General features: G+C 45.4%; 1 protein-coding gene across 4 annotated transcripts in view; it reads left to right on the top strand.

The window, feature by feature from the left end:
- The window catches only part of LOC134395923 (titin-like), a 229,497-nt gene that overhangs the window by 120,824 nt on the left and 85,423 nt on the right, over positions 1-23,250 (top strand). For all 4 annotated transcript variants that reach the window (XM_063122207.1, XM_063122200.1, XM_063122216.1 and 1 more), the window contains 2 exons: positions 14,812-14,943; positions 22,283-22,396. In XM_063122207.1, the coding sequence (XP_062978277.1) occupies positions 14,812-14,943; positions 22,283-22,396 (246 nt within the window). The remainder of the gene's footprint in view (positions 1-14,811; positions 14,944-22,282; positions 22,397-23,250) is intronic.

The following is a 23,250-nucleotide window of genomic DNA, read 5'->3' as shown; positions in this document are numbered from 1 at the left end:
CCGCTCCGAAGTTTTCAACAGGGAGCAGTATATAAATATTGTAAATAAATAAATAAAATAAGCTGTCATAATGATAAGTATGTATTAAGATATGGCTTTCAACATGACCTTGAGCTTATGGTGTCTCCCACTTTCTAGATGAAAAATTGTACCCAGTCCTTAGGAACGACTTTGCATACCTGAAAACTGGCAGAACTTCACCGATTTTTTTTCTACTGGATATTAATATTCTCCTCTTGTTCCATCTTGCCTCCCCCACCCTGGTCTGTATTTAACAACTGGGGGAGAAAAGCATGTTGTTCATTTCAAGTCACTTTTAAATGGATGCTTCCTGATATTAAGATTTTAAATCCCGAAGCTCTGAGTCGCTTACTCTTCTCGTATTATGCAAATGGACGTCTTGCTTTGATGTCCCTCATTTCATATATTTGGGCGAGCTCTGGAATTAATGGCCTTGCCCAAACACAGGACGGATTGGGTAGATCTGTTTCTCGCCACTGCTTCTTGTGCAGCATGTGAATTTGCAGCTCTTTGCCGGTGGGACTTGGGAAGACGAAACTAGGTCAGCAGTGTGTGTGTGTGTGTGTGTGTGTGTGTGAATATAGGCTGAGAAATGGGCTATAATCTCAGCATTAAACAAACCCGACTGTAATGCTGCAGGGGTTTACTATTTTAAGCACTCATCTCCATGATTGCCAGCGCTCTGTGCAGAACAAACATATATTTGCAGGAACAGGGAGACGCCTTTGTGCTCCAATCGACAATGCTTTTCTGTCGATTGCTTCTGAATGGCACCAGTTTAGCAGACACAACTCTGTGCCTCTGTGGGCAGGTGTCTGCAAAGGGACAAAAGGATCCGAAGAAGGATGTTCAGAAACATGGACAGGACTTAATTGCTCATCTCCTATTGAGGACTTAGGCAGGCAATAGCAATGTATCTTTAATGGATGAGGAAAGGGATGGTTCCCTATCTTTAAAGGATTGCAGTCTTAAAATCTCAGGTTATTCCTTTTCTTCCTTTGGAGCAAGAACGATCGCCATGACCACCAATTCAAGATGGGTGGCTGGATTGGGTAGGCTTTTGTGGGGACGAAGGTAATGTGTTCCTGGTTTCCCTCTTGTGGACCTTTTTCCTGTTCATGTCCCCCCACCCCACCCTGCATCTATGCTTGCACCAGATCTGTTGCTTCTAGATCTGTTGCTTCTGTCCCCCTTTCCTGCCAACAGCTCACAGCCATGCCTGGCCATGGGCCATCTCTGTGGTCTTTCTCCCAGCCAAATGGAAGTGTCTCACTTCAAAAGAACAGCACAGTTGGTCAGCACCCTGTGGACTGAACCTTCCCCTTCAGCCATTAGTAGCTGTGCATGTTCCATGGTTTCACAACTGGCCACTAGCTCAGGGGCAAAGCAGCAGCTAGCTTTTAAGTCTTTGTTTAACATAAGAACATAGAATAGTAGAGTTGGAAGGGGCCTATAAGGCCATCGAGTCCAACCCCCTGCTCAATTCAGGAAGAACCATGCTAAATCAGACCAAAGGACTATCTCATCCAGCATTCTATTCCCATAGTGGCCAAGCAGATGCCTACAGGAATTCCACAAGCCGGACAGGAGCACAATTTAGCACCCTCCCACTGTTACTCTCCAGCAACTGCTATACAGAATCATACTACCTCTGTTACTGGTGGTAATATATAGCCATTGTGGCTAGAAGCCATAGAGAGCCATATTCTCCATGATTCTTCTGTGCTGTTTTAAAGCCACCCGAGTTTGTGGCCATCACTATATCTTGGGGTAACAAATTCCATAGTTTCACTATGCACTGTTGAAGAAGTGTTTCCTTTTATCTGTTTGGCATCACCCACCATTCAACTTCATTAGATGATCCTGGGCTATAGCATTATGAGTGAGGTCTATTCACTTTCTCGAACCCCTGCATAGTTTTATACACCAGCTCCTTGGTCATAGAATCATAGAATAGTAGAGTTGGAAGGGGCCTAAAAGGCCATCAAGTCCAACCCCCTGCTCAGTGCAGGAATCCACTCTACAGCATACTTGACAGATGGTCATTTCATAGCCCTTTTTCTGCACCTTTGTATAAGGTCCCAAATTGTTTGACTCAGTTGCATATGAGCCACTTTGCTTTTGTTGACTTAAAATTATTCCTTGAATGTATTTCATTGATTTATATTTCCCCCAGGAAACTCCAGGTGGTGTACAAGAGTTATCCAATCTTATCCTGTGAGGACGATTCGAAGACCATCCAATGAGGTTCTGGTCTGAGCCGCAATTGGAGCCCAGAACTCCCTAGTTAGAGTCCAACATCTGATCCACAGCACCACACAGGCTTTTGAATCAGGAAAAACTTCCTGACTGTTAGAGCAGTACGACAATGGAATCAGTGACCTAGGGAGGTGGTGGGCTCTCCCACACGAGAGGCCTTCAAGAGGCAGCTGGACAACCATCTGTCAAGGATGCTTTAGGGTGGATTCCTGCATTGAGCAGGGGGTTGGCCTCAGTGGCCTTGTAGGCCCCTTCCAACTCTGCTATTCTATGGTTCTATGAATCTATGAATCTGGCAGGTGTTTGATGCAGGGGGCTGGATAGGATCCTCACAACCACCATGTAATGTAGGTTTGCCTCTAGGTCAGTGATCAGCTCTGATGCATGGGTGATCTGTGGTGTGACAGGCCTGGATCACTGGATCCTTTGAAGCCCTGGTGCTGTTTACATGGTTATCTCTTGTGGGAAGATTTCACAGTTTGGCACTGAAAGGAAACAGTGGCCTGTGCATGACCTGAGAAAACGTGGGTGAGAGAGAGTACCTTTATGGGGTGAAATTAGCTCAGGAATAACACTGAACAAGCCCAAGACTGCAAAGCCCTGCAAAGCTATTCCACTCATGCTTCCTTCGCTCCCTGTGCTCGTCTGCCTATCATAGCTTTCTTCCCTTGGTTCATGCAGGATTCCCAGCATTGAGGGAGGGAGAGGGGTTAAGAGGTTGCCTTCAACTCCTTTCCCTAAAGTGACCTGGACCTCCTGGAGCCGCAGGTCACATTTGTTCCTCTTCATTGATGGAGGGAAGATGAACTTGTCTTCCTTTGGCTTGTGCTAAGGAGACTGTTGTTTCTGTGTTTTGGTTAGGCTTTGGGGATATTCTGTCCTCTGGGCGGGGTGGGCATGCAGCTATTAATAGACTCTCTGATGAAATCCACTTTTCCTTGATGTCTTCCTTGAGGAAAGCTGGGCTTCCATAGATGCAATAGCTCACCTGTAGCCAATTCTCCTCTTTGGGTACAACTGTATTTGCGTATGCTGCTTGTTCCCCAACGAAAATGACAGGCTGTTCTTTGGGGGAGCAAAGGAAGTACATTCCTAATTATCTCCCCTTTATAGAAGAAAAGCGTCAATAGAAGATTTATTTATTTATTTATTACATTTCTATACCGCCAAGTAGCCGGAGCTCTCTGGGCGGTTCACAAGTTCTGTTCTGCAGTTCACCTTTTAAAGTGGACGGGCTCTTAATCTGTGTATGGCTAAATAAAGTTGCAAGTATGTGTAACTTGGATGGGGCCGGTGGGAAAATGGAACAAGAGAGCTGGCGCAGTGTGGTGATTAATAGTGGGAATTAGGCAGTTCCAGAGCTCACCGCAGCGATGAACTGATTAGGAGGCCTTAGGCAGGCCAAGCTTTCTTGGCCTCAAAGCTCCCATCTATAACACAGGATGATCATGCTCTAGCATACCTTACGAGGTAGCTGTAAGGATTACTGAGAGGGTCTGTGAAGCGCTTTGAATGCGCCGAATAGGAGTCAACTTGTCTGACAAAATGCTCCAGGAATAGCTTTGTTAGGAGCTGGGCTGGGCTGCAAATCTCATATTCACAGGGCTGTGAGAAAGGCTGGCAAATCAATCAGTGGGCTGGCTGGCTGCCTGTTGTTTGGTCACGATCCATGTAGATAACAGCTTCCTCCTTTTATTTCATTGAGGTGGCATTAGCTACTGAGGGTTGCTTACCTCTTTGCTCTGCAGGAGGCTGATGTGGAGGGCACCAGACTGAGGAAGGCTAGTGTAACTTCTCTCACTACCTGCTACAATGGCAGGTAACCATAACAGAAACACAAGCAATTATTGGTGGCAGAGGTCACTGATCATCATCAACAGCTGTATGGCAGCTGGGAATGATGGAAGCTGCAGCGCAGGACATCTGGAGGGTCTCAGGTTGGAGAAGGCCACTTTGACCTTTGTCTACTCTTCTTCCCAGTGTCTTGTTTAATGCTGGCCATTGGGGCTCATGCTTGTAGGGTAATTAATATTGAAGGTATTTTATCAGTGCTCTGGTGAGATTGCGCTGGCTGGCTGGCTGTGAGAAAATGGTGTGTTTGTAATTCCTCTTTCCAAGAACTCTCCCTTGTTGGAAGGGTACTGTTTTGTGTGGGTGTGTGTCCCATCTGGTACCCCAGGCTCAGGTTTTGTTTTAATATGCAGCTCATCTTCAGAACAGGGGGCTTGCAGGAGCACCTGCAGTGTGGATTTGCAGGAAGATGGCTTTTTTGTTGCATGGATTAACTTTTCTTTCTCTCTCTCTCTCTCAATTGGCTTATATGGCCACGCTGATCTCTGCAGAGCAGATGATAAAGCAAGCAAATAAAACCCACGGGCAGCTTTAACCAGTGTGTGTGTGTGTGTTGCCTCCTTTGAGGCCTGAGGCAGGCAGTGCATGGCTCAGCCCCTGGTTGAAGACTTGAGAATCGCTTAGTCTGTGGCATTTCCCCACCATCTGGGGACTTCCGTTGTGCTTACAGTGGCATCATAAATTGACCATATTACTACGTTTTCCGTTCCAGTTAACACAATCATGGTTGGCTTCCATCTGTTCGGAAGCAAGTTTTGCTATCTCTTGTTCACAAAATTAGGGTAGTGCATTAATCCCCCCTCCCCCCGTTCATAGAATAGTAGGGTTGGAAGGGGCCTATAAGGCCATCGAGTCCAACCCCCTGCTCAATGCAGGAATCCACCCTAAAGCATCCCTGACAGAGGGTTGTCCAGCTGCCTCTTGAAGGCCTCTAGGTGCTTTTGGGGAAGTGTCTTTCAGCATCCGCTTAGCATGAATGTGTCCAATGTATACCAGGGGTGAGGATACCGGCCCTCCTGACATGGTGATCTGGCCCTCTAGGGTTCCCCAGGGTGGCCGTGCTCCCTCCTAGCCCCACCCCGTTTCCCCCAACCACCAGTCTTTTAGTGGTTTCCTGGCTTTTGTGCAGGCTGAGATGTCTCACTCCTAAGGCGTAGTTACTGGCAGTTAGAGCTGTAAGCGACAATATGCTGGTATTATTTTTTTTGCATTTATGGACCTACCTCTGCTTTCAGCCCAATCCACCACTGGAATGTGTCCCCCGAGGGCTTCTCCAGACCTGAATTAGGCTCCCGGGCTGAAAGAGGTTCCTCACCGCTGCTATATGCAAACCCTGCTGGGGGGGGGGGGGGGCTTGGAAGATGGATGCTCCAGTTCTTAAAGGTGTGATTGGGGAGCTATTTAAACAGGAACTGGTGGCTACCAAACCCTTCTAAAGGATTTTGATAAAGTTAGATTGAAGCTTAAACATTTGTCCATCACCTACAAATCGTGGGGTATGAAAACTGTTTGCCTGCCTTTTTCAGTGTTCTTCTAAATCTAGCACCCAAATTGAAAGAAGAAGATGAAAATCTTAGCATTGCAATACTTGGTACAGGCAAACGGTTACATGCGATACTAAATACAAGAGAGCCAGCATTGAAAGACAGTGTCAAATTATTGCATACAAGCAAGCATTACCTGCAGCAAAATGTTGCTCTGCGGTGTGTCCATCTTCAGAACATGAGCCAGCCATCCTCTCATCTAGGATCATCCGTTTCGTTTCCTTCCCTGGTTTTTCATTCCCCTGACCCCCACAATATTCTGTGCCCACTGAGTATGCTCATTTGGTACTGGGAGGTTTGTGGGTGGGTGTCTCCCCCCCCCCCCCTTTTAGCCTTTTTCCTAATCATTTTTTTCTACTTCTGCAAACCTTGAGCCTGCAGCTGCCTCCCTCTTGTGTGTAGACAGTTCCGTTTCGGCTGATGGTTACCTGGCGAATGAGTTTGATGTTAGTATATAAGATACGTACCCTCCAGTAACTGGAAACAGCAAGGGAAAGCAAACGTGGTCTCCCAGCAGATTCTCTTGAGCAAAAGCCCCCTTGGAATGAATGCTCTTGTGCAGTTCCATTTCAGTGGGCTTTGTCCAGGAGAACTTTTGGTCATTAGGTTTCAAGTTCGTTGAATCTGAGTAGTTTACAATGCCAGAGTCTTTCACTGCGATAGCATCAGGCAACTTGCTTGAAAAGAAGGAAAGTTTATAGCAAAAAAATTACAAAGAGTTGAATGTTTGCCCCAGTTACGTGTAACTTAACCCAGTGTGGCTCAACTAAAGCTATGGTGTGAGAACAGACGGCACTAGGTTGGCTTGGGTTTGATTAACAATCCTTGCCTGTAGAAATGGTTTGGCATTGCTGCTGTCTGGTTTTCTTGCAAGACGCGGTTTATAAATCTGCCTTCATGTCCAGAGGGTCTGCACAGCGTACGATGAAAGCTGTTTCATATTTAGCAGCTCTTAAGAGGTGTTCTTCTTGCACTTTGGTTCTATGCCACCCCCACCCCGTTCCCAGAATGCCTTGTGCTTCAGGGAAACCGCTCCTTGTGGGGTTTCTTTAATAGCTTTGGATCTTACAATTGATTCTTCTCTCACTTGTGAAGAACCTACCTTACAACGGCGTGCTGAGGGTTTCCCCCCAAGATGTATTTGCGATTGGCATCTTAGGGTGTATGTAGTATAATCCATGGAGCCGGGAAGGGCGTAGAGCTTATGTAAATGGAGATAGATTATTTAAATAGAGCAAGAGGCCTATGGGAACCTTCATTGATCCCTGGCCAGCTGTAGCCTGTGAAGAGACCATTAAACAATTGATGAAGAGATTTGGGCATGATGAGGCTGCAATCCTATTCACTTACTTATGAATAAGTACAATTGAACTCAACGACGATATGCATAGCATTACACTTTAAAACTACCACAAAACATGAAAGCCCAATTATTGGAGTAGATTTTTTTTAATTATTATTTTTTTTTTACATAAAACTGCACCCCCCCACCCCCACGGGATCTTATTCCTCTTTCCAAAATCTCATTGTTTCTTCTGGAGGTGGTTTCTCACTCCCCTTAGATAAAACTAATTGTAGGAACTGTTTCCATATTCCCTCAAAATCATTCATTTTTGTTATTCCTCGTCTCACTTTTATATTACATGTTAATTTATAATTAATAGAAATATCCCAGATCTCTTTATACCAATCTTCTATATGGTAATCCCCTTGAACCTTCCAGTTCCTAGATATCATTAACCTTGCTGCTGTTAGCAAATTCGTTATCAATTCTTTTGTCTCTTTATTACAATTTAATTCTCCATATAATGATAACAATGCCACTATAGGTGTCTCTCCAATCTCCATTCCTAAAATTTCTTTTATCTCATTAAACACCATTTTCCACAATTTTTGTACAAATTCACATTCCCACCACATATGTAAATACGTTCCTTTTTTTTTTTTTTTTTGACAACCTCTCCGACAATTTGCTGAGTTCAGTTTATTTATTTTATTTAATCTCACCGGGGTTAGATACCACCTCCATATAATCTTATAATAATTTTCTTTTATCCTCACAGACATATTTCTCAACACTCTTTGTTTATTGGAGTAGATTTAGAAATGTTGTAGGGTGCTGTTGTTTTTTAATTATTGGAAGCTATATCAATCACTGTCACAGTGGAAATATTTATGATATGGAGGAATAGACGATCTGTCAAACTTCTCACCCCACTCCAAATATTTCTAGGATTGTAATTTGAAGGTGCTGATAACTTTTAGATCAGCTTTCCCCAATATGGTTACCCTCCAGATGCTTTGGACTTCAACTCCCAGCTGCTCCGGCCACCATGGCCATTAGTCAGGAATTCTGGAAGTTGTAGTCCAAAATATTTGGAGGGCACCAAGTTGTGAAAGGCTATGCTAAGGCGTCTCTTACACTCATGCACGCCACTCCAGTTCCCAGGTTTCCCTTGGGAGTATCAGGTTCAGTCTGTGGTGCTAATTTATGCACTTTGCTTTTGCCAACTCTGAGTTTATAAGCATTTAAGTTTGACATTCTTGGATCGCCACCCCACTCTCCAGAAGTCAGAATCCTGGCTCTTAGAGTTGAAGAAATCTTCAAGGATTTGTGAGAAGTTCTTGGAGTCAGGCTGGGAAGACTGAGGCTTCAGAAACAAGACAGACAAAGATCGTAATCTCGGCTTGGGGGATACAGAGTAGGAGATTGTGGTCGTAAAGGCTTTGAACTTGGAAGTTCTGCATTTCTCCCCTGCAGAAGAAGAGTGTCTTGTTACCTTGAAGCATAATGCAGCCAACGTTTTTCTCTGTGTCAAATTCATATCACTACTGCCTCCATTCCATTTTAAAATCTCAACGTGCCTCTGGTGTGACAATGCGAGACCTGCATTGAGCAGCGGGTTGGACTTGATGGCCTTATAGGCCCCTTCCAACTCTGCTATTCTATGGTTCTATGATTCTTGTAAATAAGGGATAGTTTGGCATCTGCACCAAGCTGGTTAGTTCTTCAAGCCCTTCACGACCCCTGCTTATTTCACTTAAATATTGCTATGAAATTGACGCTTCCGCTTTGCACCTCCCTAGCTTCAGAAGGGATTCTCATTTAGTATTGATAGTTGTTGTTTTACTCCATGCATAGCCCTCATGCGTGATTCTTCTGTCCCCTCCGTTTCTGCACCAAGCTGATCTTCTCTGTGCAGAGAAATCTTGGAGCTTTCTGATCATTGCTGAAGTCAAGTGCTGCTCTCGAGTTGAGCTATAGATAGGAAGCCTTTGAAGGAAACTTGGCTAATTCTTGTCAAATTAGGGGTTTTGTTTGGCAAGTACTGCAAAAAAAGGTTTAAATGATTTTAAGAACTCATTAGCTCTTTAGTGATCGCTGCATTAAATATTGCAAAATATTGAAAGTGCCTTTCTTGACGTAAGGAACTTAAGTGCATGTAATTCAGTTGATACGGGGGCCACCTTGTATTAGAGAGAAATGACAATTTCCTCTAATTTAGGTGTGTGGAATGCTGCCGGTAACGGAGCCAATGTTACTGGGAGGGAGGAGGAGTCAACAAGCGCGACCCATCAGTAATATGAATAAGTCAAGTTGAAAAGACTTAACATTTTGCTTCCAACAAAATGTTGCCTGGTTTGGGTCTTACTGTACGATGGTGGCCAAAAATGCATTCATCCTGAAAGGCAAACAGTACATAGGCTTTGGATACAGCTTGGAAGAGAGTGTATGGAGACTCACTAGTTGCATATCTGTGTTGGTTTCATGGTGCCAGTCTCAAGGCTGAACTGTCATTTAATGCAGGGGTGGGGAACCTCAGGCCCAGGGCACCCAAGCCGGCCCACCAGGTTTTCCCAGATGGCAACAACCCCTTCCCCTGACCCACCTCCTTCCTCCCAACTACTGATCATTGGGTGGTTTCCTGGCCTTAGAGCAGGTTTTTCCCCAACCTAAGAGGTTGGAATGCCTCTTCTCGGGCTTAGTTACTAGCATTAAACGTGTTTAAACTAGCATATGCTGGTGTTCTTTGTATTTTTGGCCCCTCCTGCTTTGCCTTTAGTCCCACCCACCACTGGAATGCAGTCCCTGAGAGCTTCTCTGAAATTGAATTTGTGCCAAAATAGATTCCCTGCCCCCAGTTTAATGGGAAGAGGAACATCTTATACACTTGCAACTATAAAAATTTAGGCTCTGCGCTACCAAAGCTGTGCAGTAATTTCATCTAGAACGGCCAGCTCGTTCTCTTTTGTACATAAATTAAAAGGCATTTTTCTTTCTAAAGTTGTTTTTCTCTTTTTTAAAAAATCAGCTTGGCAAAGGGAGTCGGTGACTCATAGAATCATAGAATAGTAGAGTTGGAAGGGGCCCAAAAGGCCATGGAGTCCCACCCCTCCTCCCCCGCTCAGTGCAGGGTAGATTCCTGCATCGATGGCCTTATAGGCCCCTTCCCCTACTATTCTATGATTCTGTGGAATTGAAGCCAGGGTCATATAGTGATTAGAGTCCGAGCCTTATTTATTTATTTGTTTGTTTGTTTGTTTGTTTGTTTATTTATTTGTTTCATTTCATTTCTAGACCGCCCAATAGCCGAAGCTCTCTGGGCGGTTCACAAAAATTAAAACCATGAAGACCATCATAAAACAACCAACAATTTAAAAACATAAATACAAAATACAATATAAAAAGCACGACCAGGATAAAACCACACAGCAAAAATTGATATAGGTGAAAATATGAAATTAAAACAGCAAAGTTTAAATTTAAGTTAAATTAGGTGTTAAAATACTGAGAAAATAAAAAGGTCTTCAGCTGGCGATGAAAGGAAAACAATGTAGGCGCCAAGCGAACCTCTCTGGGGAGCTCGTTCCACAGCCGGGGTGCCACAGCAGAGAAGGCCCTCCTCCTAGTAGCCACCTGCCTCACTTCCTTTGGCAGTGAGCCTTGGATCCAGGGGAAGGATTCTAGGCCAGAATGCGCATGAGGCCATCATGCTCACTGGCCAAAATTGAGCCTGTTTCCCTCTCAGCTTAATGTACTTCACAGGATAATGATGAGATAACCTCCCCATGCAGACTTTGGAAGGAGTGTGAGGTACAAATGTGCTAAGATCTTTTTACTGCGTTCGAGGAACACATGAGTACCTGATACTGTAAAACCTTGTGGTGGGGGTAACTCTCCGCACCAACCTTTCGCAACCTGGTGCCCTTCAAATGTGTTGTCATTCCAACACAACTGGAGGGCACCAAGTTGGGGAAGACTGCATTACACCAGTGGCAACCCGCATGTTTAGAGTTCAGTGGAAATCCAGTGCAAACAGCGGTGCTCGTTCTGGGATAAAGGAGATGGTGGGTGGGCTTTGGTTTCCTGCTTGTGATGTCGATGAGCAGCCACAGGCTTGGAACCATCCAGTGCAAATCGTTGTCAGCAGTGGAACATCCTGCATGCCAGTTTTTCTCTGCAGGATCTCAAACACAGTTCTCTTTGTCTGTTTCTATCGGGCCTATTTGCATGGGCAAGACTCGTGGCGCGTTCTATCAGTGGCTGTCGCAGCTGTCGTTGAAGTGCACAGAGAGCATTTCCGTGGCCATAGGTTACCTGTCATGTATGCCAAGGTGCAGGTGATGAATGGGTTTCAGCACAAAATTCTGTTGTCTCATAGAGAAAATCAATTATAGGGTTGAGAGATAAATTATGCCTTGACTTGAGACTATGTGACACGGCTATGCTGGCTGTGTGATTATAATTGTGTTACTGGCAATTATTCAATGAATGGCTATTATATTTACAAGGAAGGACTGCGGGGATAGGAGAAAGAAACTCCTGTTGTATTACTTTTGGGGACTTGTAAAACAACAACACACCCTTTAACTGCTTAAACATGACCTGACCTGTCTTGGAACCAGATTCTCCCCGTAGTTTTTGGACAAACAGGGACAAGATGGGAGTTCGAAGGCAATAAGCACACGAGAAGATCCATGCTGGATCAGACCAAGGTTTCATCTAGTCCACCATTCTGTTCGTACAGTGGCCAACCAGCTCCCTGTAGAAGATCATGGTCTGACCAACTGCCTAGCTCCTCTTCCTCCACGTAGAAATGACCTGGGTTCTAGTCCCACAAAAGCCTGCAGGGGGAAAAGAGTGCAGTATTCCAGGTGGCTGCCCTACTGCTCTTGGGGCCTTGCCAAGAGTGCAAGTTTGAGCATATGCCCGGGTTGTAACGTTTTCACCTGGTTTGGGATTTGGTTGTGGGGAGCTGGTGGTCATGGTGGATAGTTTTGCTGGTTTGATCTTCACCTACGAGTTCCCCTCAGGCTGGAATTCAGTGGAAGCAGCCAAGGGTCAACTTCCAACTCAACTGTTGGACGCTTGAGGTCTGTTTTGTACACTTGCCAGACAGCCAGGCTGGAGTGGTCCTGCATCTTTCCTTCCTCCACCATGCATATTCTGTAGCGCGTGAAGTAGGTGATCCACCTGGAGGCCCGATCTGCCTGACTTTCCCCTTTCTAAATGGACCTTGTCTTCTCTGCTTTGAGCCTTGGCTTCCATTTTATCACCACTTGCAGCTCAGGGGTCTTCTTATTACTGAATGGGACCTGCTGGAGAAACTCCCTTCGTTTCCTGACCTCCTAGACTGTCATCTTTAACCCTAACCTCAGGCTTTCTTGTCCCACGGGAGGAGGATGCGATTTGGGAAGCATTGGTCTGTTTCGGATGTCCCAACAACCCAGGTTCTTTCAAAACCCGTGGTTTTACTGGCTAGCTGGGGGAGAAACAAGCTATCTGGGCTCTAAACAATCCAGGGATGGCATGAGCCTGGGTTGTTCAGCTACTTCCACTTGCAGCAGGAGTGACAACCCACAATGCAAACTTGTGACATGCAAACTGGGCCATTTTCTAAGATGCTTCATTCAAACTGTTCTACAAAACACTTTAACGTTTGCCGAATGTTACTGGCTTTGGCATGTGTACTTACACAGTTTTTCAAGAAATTGTGATATATATATATATTAACCCACCACCCACCTTTATGCCTCTGTTCCTTTCTCTTCCCAACCACTGCTCTGAGTCTTCTCTGCTGGTCACTCTTCAACTAAGCAAACTCAGGGCCACTGCTGCTGGTCTCTCTCTTTCTTTCTTTCTTTCTTTCTTTCTTTCTTTCTTTCTTTCTTTCTTTCTTTCTTTCCTTCCTTCCTTCCTTCCTTCCTTCCTTCCTTCCTTCCTTCCATTTCTGACCCCAATTCAAGGTGCTGGTTTTAACCTATAAAGCCTTACACAGCTTGGGCCCACAATACCTGATGGAACGCCTCTCCCGACATGAACCTACCCGTACACTGCGCTCAACACCTAAGGTCCTCCTCCAGGTGCCTACTCTGGTTGGCAACAAGGGAGAGGCCCTTTTCAGTGGTGGCACCCCAATTATGGCACAATCTCCCCAATGAGGCTCTCCTGGCGCCAACATTATTACCTTTTTGGCGCCAGGTCAAGACTTTTCTCTTCTCCCAGGCATTTAACAGCATATGTTGAATTTTTAATTGACCCAGAATAGATGGATATTGTATGTAATCTGTTTTTATGCTTTTGATGGTTTAAAATTTTGTATATTTGTTTTTAATGTTCCATGTTTTAATCTTTGTAAACTGCCCAGGGAGCTTCAGCTATGGGGCAGTATATAAATGCAAATAATAAGAATAAGAATAAGAATGATTTGTATGAGGAGGTGCAGGGAACGCTTATCAAATTTGCAGATGACACAAAATTGGGTGGCATAGCTACCCTGGAAGACAGAAACAAACTTCAAAGTGATCTTGATAGGCTGGAGTGCTGAGCTGAAAACAAAAGGATGAAATTTAATAGGGATAAATGCCAAGTTCTACATTTAGGAAATAGAAACCAAATGCACAGTTACAAGATGGGGGACACTTGGCTCAGCAATACTACAAACGAGAAGGATCTTGGAATTGTTGTAGATTGCAAGCTGAATATGAGCCAACAGTGCAATATGGCTGCAAGAAAGGCAAATGCTATTTGGGCTGCATTAATAGAAGTATAGCTTCCAAATCACGGGAGGTCCTGGTTCCTCTCTATTCGGCCCTGGTTAGGCCTCATCTAGAGTATTGCGTCCAGTTCTGGGCTCCACAATTCAAGAAGGATGCAGACAAGCTGGAGCGTGTTCAGAGGAGGGCAACCAGGATGATCAGGGGTCTGGAAACAAAGCCCTATGAAGAGAGACTGAAAGAACTGGGCATGCATGGGCTTCTGTTTAGGATGCTTTAAAGGCTAGTTGTGCAATTAAAATACTTCCCATGTAGGCTGAAGAAATATACACATTGAAGCAGAGATATACACATGTTGCTCAGCCCTGCTTGAGAGAGAGGTTTCAGGTGGGAAAAGGGTTGTGGAGGATAGCAATTAAAACTGCAGGTAGCATTTTGGCTGGCTGTGAGTTTCTAAATTTTTTTTTGAGAGAATCAATATCCTTCAACTTGGTTCCATTTTATGTAATCAGAGGGCTGGTGGAGATTCTGAGAAAGTTGGTAGATTGCATATTTGGAAATTGGAAATCAAAAGCTTCGAATTTTAAATAGAAGATCTAAAATTGTAGGGAAAGGTAACATAGATAAGTGGATTGGAGCACCTGGAAATTGTGGAGCAAAGTATCCAGAAGAGAAATCGATTGAGTGAAAGCAAATAAATAGACCAAGTTAAAAAACTTAAGAGAAAAGTATGAAGGTATTAACGAAGCAAATTCTAAATAATAAATAAATCATAGAATCATAGAATAGCAGAGATGGAAGGGGCCTACAAGGCCATCGAGTCCAACCCCCTGCTCAATGCAGGGATCACCTTAAAGCATCCCTGACAGATGGCTGTCCAGCTGCCTTCTTAGGAACATCGGATAGAATTAATGATTTGGAAAATAGGCTAGGAAAATACTGAGAGATTTCAGAAGGAAATGAACGTAAGCATTTGGTTCACAGGGGACGCCATCGCTTGCTTCCCTTCATTGTGATAACTGTCCATTCTCTCCTACCCTCAGAGGGTCAAGGTGCAAGTCCTTTTCTGAAACAACTGAAGGTTTGGTTTGGCTGTCGTTCTCTGTCTAGTTATTAAGCTGCTGCTTTCACTTTCCAGTGTCCCCAGGAAAGATCGTGGATGAAAAAATGTCTTACAAGGAGTTCCTGGACCGCAACGACTCATGGACAATGGATGACAGGGCACATGGTTTTGAGGCTCAGCCAGCATTTAAGCCCGTGGATGTGACAGGTAAGAAACTGCAATGACAAATGACTCCAGCTTAGCTTACTGAGAACCGAAGTCTGAAATCCCTCATTTTATTGAAATCACCGCTCCATCCTGTATCTTTTTTATTAACGGGATGACGTACGTAACACTGACACAGTAAAGAGAGACAGTCTTCCCCACATGTAGCCCCTTGTGGGGTGTTGTCTGGAAATGGGAGTGTGGAAATTGGGCACTTCTGTGGGACCACGTAAAACTGAAATTTCCACAAAAGTGAAAGCACTTTTAGAAACAGCGTCCATACGCAGGTGGCTTGTCAGATAAGTTCCCCCCCCCCTTTAGGACTTGATTGCTTCAAACATTTACCCATTCATCTCTGGTCCGTATGGACATCCAAGTATGTCATAGAATAGTAGAGTTGGAAAGGGGCTTTAAGGCCATCAAGTTCAACCCCCTGCTTAGTGCAGGAACACGTCGTTCGGACCCTTCTTCGCATCCCCAACGCTCAAAGCCTCTTTCTCTGTTACTGATGGCAGTTGCCGGTAGTGGCCACTGTGTGTTAATACGTGCCATTGGTTAATTTTGTGAACCGCCCAGAGAGCTTCGGCTATTGGGCGGTGTAAAAATGTAATAAAATAAATGAATAAATTATCTGTAGCACGAGAAAAATAAAATGCCTCTACCACAGCCTTCCTCAACCTGGGGCACTCCAGATGTGTTGGACTACAACTCCCAGAATGCCCCAGCCAGCTGGGGCATTCTGGGAGATGCAGTCCAACACATCTGGAGCGCCCCAGGTTGAGGAAGGCTGCTCTACCAGGATCCCATAGAGCAGGGATAGGCAGCTTTTTAGGCTCATGAGCACATTTGGCAATTTGATAAACTGCCCTGGGACCAGCACAAAATAGCTCTCATGGGACCTGTGGCTAGTCACAACGGACGAGCAACCTACCCAGAAGTCCTTTGCAGGGGTGGGGTCTGAGCCACAACGCACTTAAGGACTCCTTTAAATTCAAGAGTTCTCAGCACCAACAGAAACGCTATTTCATCGGACGCAAACCTTTTGCACTTGCCCCCTCTGCCTGCCAGCTCATTCCTCCTCATCTGTTTCTCTCTCTTACTCTGGATCCCCACCCATATTCACATTCATCACCACCACCACCACCACCCCGGCTCACTATACATAGACATGCTCTCTTTAGGGTGAACAGATGTCAAAAATGGCAGGGCTCCTGCGCCTTGGATAGTTGTGCAGAAGAGGGGATTTCAGTGGGCGTAGCTTGCATGACCAACTACGCCACTGCTGAGATTCCCTCTTCTACCCAACTATTAAAGGTACAGGAGCCCTCTCTGCCTTTGAATCTGGCTACTCCAGCATGTATACTCATTTTCTCTCTCTCTCTCTCTCTCTCTCTCTCTCTCTCTCTCTCTCTCTCTCTCTCTCTCTCTTTCTCTCTCTCTCTCTCTCTCTCTCTCACACACACACACACACACCCCACGTGCTCATAGGGGCTCATGAATGCACGCAGAGTGCCTTTGGACAGTTGCTTGTCTCTTTCATAGAATCATAGAATAGCAGAGTTGGAAGGGGCCTACAAGGCCATCGAGTCCAACCCCCTGCTCAATGCAGGAATCCACCCTAAAGCATCCCTGACAGAGGGTTATTCAGCTGCCTCTTGAAGGCCTCTAGTGTGGGAGAGCCCACAACCTCCCTAGGTCACTGATTCCATTGTCGTACTGCTCTAACAGTCAGGTAGTTTTTCCTGATGTCCAGCTGGAATCTGGCTTCCTTTAACTTGAGCCCGTTATTCCGTGTCCTGCACTCTGGGAGGATCGAGAAGAGATCTTGGCCCTCCTCTGTGTGACAACCTTTCAAGTCTTTGAAGAGTGCCATCATGTCTCCCTCAATCTTCTCTTCTCCAGGCTAAACATGCCCAGTTCTTTCAATCTCTTTCTTATTACTGGAGCATATTGGAATGGTGCGGTGACTTCAATATCTGTTTTCTTGTGTGTATGTCTGTGTGTGGAGTGGTGGTGGTAGTGATGGCAGCCAAGGTTAGCCCCCATCAACATATATATGAAGTTAGGATTTCACCCGTCTCCCCAATCTGCATAGTTTTACCATTAGATTAATGTTGGATTATCCAGCTATCTGACTTCTTTTCCCTGTCTGGTTCCTTGATGCTTATTCGATAAGCTTGCATGCAAAGATGTTCACCAGAGTTACATAATGGTCATATCTGCCCTGGATATACAAATGTTTTAAGCTGACAGGACCCTGAACCATAGTGGCTAGGAATAGGTCAATGTCCATTCCCCAAGGCTTGGATTTCCTCCAAATGCGAGGATGTAAGAACTCTAGAATGGAAAACTACCTTTCCACTTGCTAGTTCTGGGGAAATGGAGATGAGAAGGTAGGTGTGTTGCCAGATCATATTTTCAGGTAGAGAGACCTGCTGAATTGGCCATCATCCTCAACTTGTATATGTGGTTCCTTCTTATTACCCAATACCTGGGAGTTACTTATACCATCGCTCAAATGTGACTTCCATTAATAAGTAACCTGGTCTAGAGAGTTGTCCTGGATTGTACAGCCGCTGTAACTGCTGCTGAAGCATTTTCATGAGTAGGAGCAATGTGCAGGACTCTGTACACGGTGATAATTTGTGTGTTACGGAGCATAAAACAGCCAGCCTGGTTGTTCTCCCCCACACCTGACATTAGAAGCTGGCTGGTCTCTCACTGAGCAGCAGCGTACGACATCTTATTTGTGTGGCTGCCTGCATGAACAGGCACTCCTCGGACTCGCAAATCCTTTAAAATTCAATTTCACACAGCAGTTGGCTCAGAATAGCTTGAGGATGCTGGTTTGGGGCTGGAACAGAGACATTAATATAGGGATATGCAAATCACACCCAAATTGATTTATCCTCTATGTGAGAAGTTCTTTAAAAAAAAAAAAGCTGCCTTAAGTTTTCTGTTCCTTCTAAAGAATAGGGACCAAGGGGGGCATATGCAGAATCCTTGAACATTTCACAGGAAGTGATCAGTACCACTTCCTCTAACATTGTGGCCCTCCAGATGTTTTGGCCTACAATTGCCATGATCCCTCATCATTGCCTGTGCTGGCTAGGGACTGATAAAAGTTGTCAGCCAAAACATCTGTAAGGCCACATGTTACCCACCTGTTATAGCTGATGTGCAGGAATAGGCTTCAAATAAATCCACACAAAGGAGCAGCTGATACATTTTTATTTATTTATTTAATTTATTTATTATTGCACTTATATCCCGCCTTTTTTCCTCTTAAGGAGCCCAAGGCGGTGTACATAATCCTCCTCCTCTCCACTTTATCCTCACAACAACAACCCTGTGAGGTGGGTTGAGCTGAGAGCGTGTGACTGGCTCAAAGTCACCCAGTGGGTTTCCATGGCTGAGGGGGGACTAGAACCCGGATCTCCTGACTCCCAGTCCAACACTTTAGCCACTACACCACACTGGCTCTCAAAAATATACAATTTTGAATGATATCAGCCCTTTTGAAGCTGAATAGAGCAAAAAAATCAGCATTCTGGCTCTCATCGATTCTGGAGGCTCTGCTTTTCGGACAGTCTCCCTACACAAGTTGAGGATGGCAAATGGGACCATGGAGGAGGCGGGGCTGGCGCACCTCCTGTTCTCACTATTCAGGTTCAGAACGCTTGAGCGAAGCTATAGTGTCACTCACTTTGGAAGCTGGTAGAGGTGTGGAACCTGGGCTCACCAGTTTCTGGGGCCCTTCTTGGTGGCGTTTGAAATGGTGAGTGATCTTGGGATAATCCTCAAACTCCTGGCAACCTCTGATTTATTAACATGTTGAAGGGTCATATCGACGTTTCAAGAACGTGCAAATCCTAGTAAGATCAGCGAGGCTCATGACTCTCTTTTCATTCTGGCTATAAGTGATCTAAAGAACAGGAGAGTAGTTGCTTCGGTAAACACTGTGAATGACCAGGAGGGCTGTTTTACATAGAATCCTAGAGTTGGACTGGACCTCAGAGACCATCTAGCCCAACCCCCCTGCTCACTACAGGGTCTCTGCACTATAGGGTGCAGCTACAGCGTCCCTAAGAGATGGCCATCTAGCCTCTGCTTGAACACCTCCAGCGAAGGAGAACCCACCACCTCCCGAGGTAGCCTCTGTTCCGCTGCTGAACAGCCCTCGCTCTGCAATTTCCACCCATTGGTTCTAGTCCTGCCCTAATTGAATTAAAAACTCCCCATAATTCCTTGAATGTATTCAGGGGCTGTTATCTCAGAATAACCACCCTGAGATGACCTCTTGAGTTGTAATAGTGTAAAGGAACCCTAAGGCGGAAATGTGACTCAAGTTTATATGCATTGATTGCAGAGTTGGCATTTAAGGGGAGAGGAATGGATGAATTGACACTGATATTTCATCTGTTGGTGCTTATATGTCATGACTGCCCAGAAGTCAGGATTGCTCCAACATTGAGAGAGAATGGTCAAAGGTGTATCACGCTCGGTCCCTCTTGTAGTCTGGTTTTCTATTATTCCCCCCCCCCCAGTTCTGCAACATTTCACTGCTGCCCTACATAACCTGATTTTTCTTTTAACACCATGAATATCCAATGTAGGAGGAGCTCTTGACATGGCCTCCCTTACACGTGTGACTGGTACATATAGCAGGCTGCAGGCTAGAGGCTCATTTAGGAAAGCCCGTTTCGTCTACAAGGAGGTCACTGAGGCTGCTTTTTGCTCGGCTGCCTCCGTCCAGTCAAGGATGTAATAGGATTCATGGCACAAGCTAAAAAGATGGATGTGTAGATGGTCATTTGTTCTGAAAACTGTCTAGAAGTGGCAGGTCGTCATTATTACCCTGCACACCCGCACACACACCTGTCCGTCTTCCAGATATATTTTTTTTAACTTGTTGTGTCTGAGAAATTATCTGCTTATTCAGTACGGTTTATTGAAAGCACTCTGTTCTTTTCAATTAAAAGCCACATCAATTTGACTGGATGAGAAGAAGTGAGTGGATTTCCCTCAGCCATTTTTGTGTGGATCAATGATTCTTCTGTGCTAAATAAGCCCCGCAATCAATTATTAGGGCTTGAACTGCACAGAAAAGGATTCCCCCGCCCCCTTTCCTCCTCACAATGACCCTGGTGAGGTTTCCAAACATTCAATAAAACCATGGTTTAGTCTGTCAAGCTAAATCTTGCCCCTGAAGGGTATGGAAAGGGAGATATCAGCAATTCCTGCTTGTCAACTCGCAAGTAGAGGTACAGGAGCGTAAGGGAAACGGCCTTCGGCATGTTTTGTTCTATGCATACATAATACTTAGCCATGCTTAATGGAAACCATGGTTTGCAAATCCACCTGAAACTGTGGTTTCACACCCTAGTTTTGGACCACGCCTTGAATATGATGCTCAGATACAGCACTTCATAGAATCATAGAATAGCAGAGTTTGAAGGGGCCTACAAGGCTGTCGAGTCCAACACCCTGCTCAGTGCAGGAATCCATCCGAAAGCATCCCTGACAGAGGGTTGTCCAGCTGCCTCTTGAAGGCCTCTAGTGTGGGAGAGGCCACAACCTCCCTAGGTAACTGATTCCATTGTCGTACTGCTCTAACAGTCAGGAAGTTTTTCCTGATGTCCAGCTGGAATCTGGCTTCCTTTAACTTGAGCCCGTTATTCCGTGTCCTGCACTCTGGGAGGATCGAGAAGAGATCCTGGCCCTCCTCTGTGTGACAACCTTTGAAGTCTTTGAAGAGTGCTCTCATGTCTCCCCTCCATCTTCTCTTCTCCAGGCTAAACATGCCCAGTTCTTTCAGTCTCTCTTCATAGGGCTTTGTTTCCAGACCCCTGATCATCCTGGTTGCCCTCCTCTGAACACGCTCTAGCTTGTTAATCACGATTAAGCATTAACGGGGCCTGTGAGGCAGGGCACAACATTCATTTTACTGATGGGGGAAATTCAAGCTCAGTACATGTGAGCTATCCCTCTCCAGACCCAGATTTCATTGAAAGAGATGGAATTTAAGCCCTGTGGGGATTCAAGTCCAGCATTTAGTCTAGGTATTCATACTGCCTTCAAAAGTAAACAAGACCAATGTTGGAAGTGTATCAATGCAGTATATTAAGGAAGCTCTGAAAGCAGCCAGAGACGTGGCTTCTCTAAATATCAAGAGTCCTTGACTGATTTCATGGGTTTTCCTCTGAAGACAGGGCTGGCCCAATGTGTTTTGAAGCCTGAAGCAGGAAATTTGGAACCTGCCTCCTCCCTTATCACCTGCCTGATTTAAGACAAAACAAAACATTGCATTGTATAACTGACCGCTTGCTGCTTTTGAATGGTGCCCCACTTGCTCCACTTTCCATGTTGCACTCGCTCCACTTTCCATGAGGGTACGGCTAGTCTAGTCACTGCCACATTCCGCCTGCCAGCGCCCAGGCAGGCCGCAAAACCAGAAGGTCCATTAAGCCCCTGAATGGCTGCATTTGGGGGATCGTGAGTGGTGTAGGTTTGGCAGAGACAAAACCAGCCTGGGAAGAAGCTGCAAAGAGGCCCAGGTGAGAGCTGGTGAGAGCTCTGCCTTTTACTGGGAAAACATCTACAAGAATTAAATGTTCTAGTGCCCCTCCCTTCCAGCCCTCTTTATTTTATTTTATTTTATTTTATTTTATTTTATTTTATTTTATTTTATTACATTTATATACCGCCCCACAGCCGAAGCTCTCTGGGTGGTTTACAACAATTAAAAATAGTAAACATTAAAAGTATACAAAAATTAAAAAAACATAAAAACAGTATAAAAACAACAGTATCCATTTAAAAACAACAATTCTGGGGTCCATTTAAAACAAACTTAACGTTGTTAAATGCTGTTAAAATGCCTGGGAGAAGAGAAAAGTCTTGACCTGGCGCCGAAAAGATAACAATGTTGGCGCCAGGCGAGCCTCATCGGGGAGATCATTCCACAGTCGGGGGGCCACCACCGAAAAGGCCCTCTCCCTTGTTGCCATCCTCCGAGCTTCCCTCGGAGTAGGCACTTGGAGGAGAACCTTAGATGTTGAGCGCAGTGTACAGGTAGGTTCTTAGGCACAAGGGCCCTGTTCTCAGTAAATGATACGTGGGGGCCATGTGAGCCCCACCGCATTGCCTCTGCTCTCAACACCTCTTCCTTGCTGCCGATGGCAGCTGTTAAGACGGGCTGCTGTCAGCAGCCATTGCAGACCGCAAGAGCAGGGGACGTGCAACTTCCCTGGGCCACGAGGCTTTGATGGATGCTGCTTGTCCTGTCCCACGGCTTTGGATGCTGGAGAAAGGCCGTTGACATCTGCCGATTATCCCTTAGAGCCTTTTAAGATGCACCGTGAAGACGTCCTGTCCGACCTGTTGCTGCTACCTCAGGAAACGATGAATGTGCCAACTTCCGGGGAGTATTTTGGAGCTCCAAAAGAAGTCCATGGTACCATTTTCCGTTGCGCTTTGCCCGTTGTGTAACTCTTCCTCCTTCGAGTGCCACTAAGGAATTCTTCTGCATGGCTGACATCTTTCTTCTTCCTGAATTGCTTTGAAACTCACATTAATGATGGAGAGTGCTGAGGGACAGTCTGCTTTCCCTCTACTATGCCTTCTCATCTTCAGCGAGCCTTGAAATCTGCATGCTTGTGATCTGTCGTGGAATTGGGCTTCTTCGGACGTGTTTTTGGCTCCCCTTGGAATGTTGAATTGATAGATTCTAGCTTGGTTGGAGATTCTGATTTGTGGGTAAAGCATTCCATGGCAAGGGAACTAAATTCCTTCCTTTTCCCAACCTTTTGTTCCCATGTATCTGTATGTCCCAAACACCTTGGTCCGCCTTCCTCTCTGCAGCATGAAAAGCAAAACTCTCTGCAGCTAGAATAGAATCATAGAATCATAGAATAGCAGAGTTGGAAGGGGCCTACAAGGCCATCGAGTCCAACCCCCTGCTCAATGCAGGAATCCACCCTAAAGCATCCCTGACAGATGGTTGTCCAGCTGCCTCTTGAAGGCCTCTAGTGTGGAAGAGCCCACCACCTCCCTAGGTCACTGATTCCATTGTCGTACGCTCTAACAGTCAGGAAGTTTTTCCTGATGTCCAGCTGGAATCTGGCTTCCTTTAACTTGAGCCCGTTATTCCATGTCCTGCACTCTGGGAGGATCGAGAAGAGATCCTGGCCCTCCTCGGTGGGACAACGTTTTAAGTCTTTGAAGAGTGTTCTCATGTCTCCCCTCAATCTTCTCTTCTCCAGGCTAAACATGCCCAGTTCTTTCAGTCTCTCTTCATAGAACGAAATT

The sequence above is a fragment of the Elgaria multicarinata genome, chromosome 1, assembly GCF_023053635.1.
Source record: "Elgaria multicarinata webbii isolate HBS135686 ecotype San Diego chromosome 1, rElgMul1.1.pri, whole genome shotgun sequence".
NCBI classification, from domain to species: domain Eukaryota; kingdom Metazoa; phylum Chordata; class Lepidosauria; order Squamata; family Anguidae; genus Elgaria; species Elgaria multicarinata.
The sequence above is the reverse complement of the archived record's forward strand: the minus strand, read 5'-3'. Positions and strand labels throughout refer to the sequence as shown.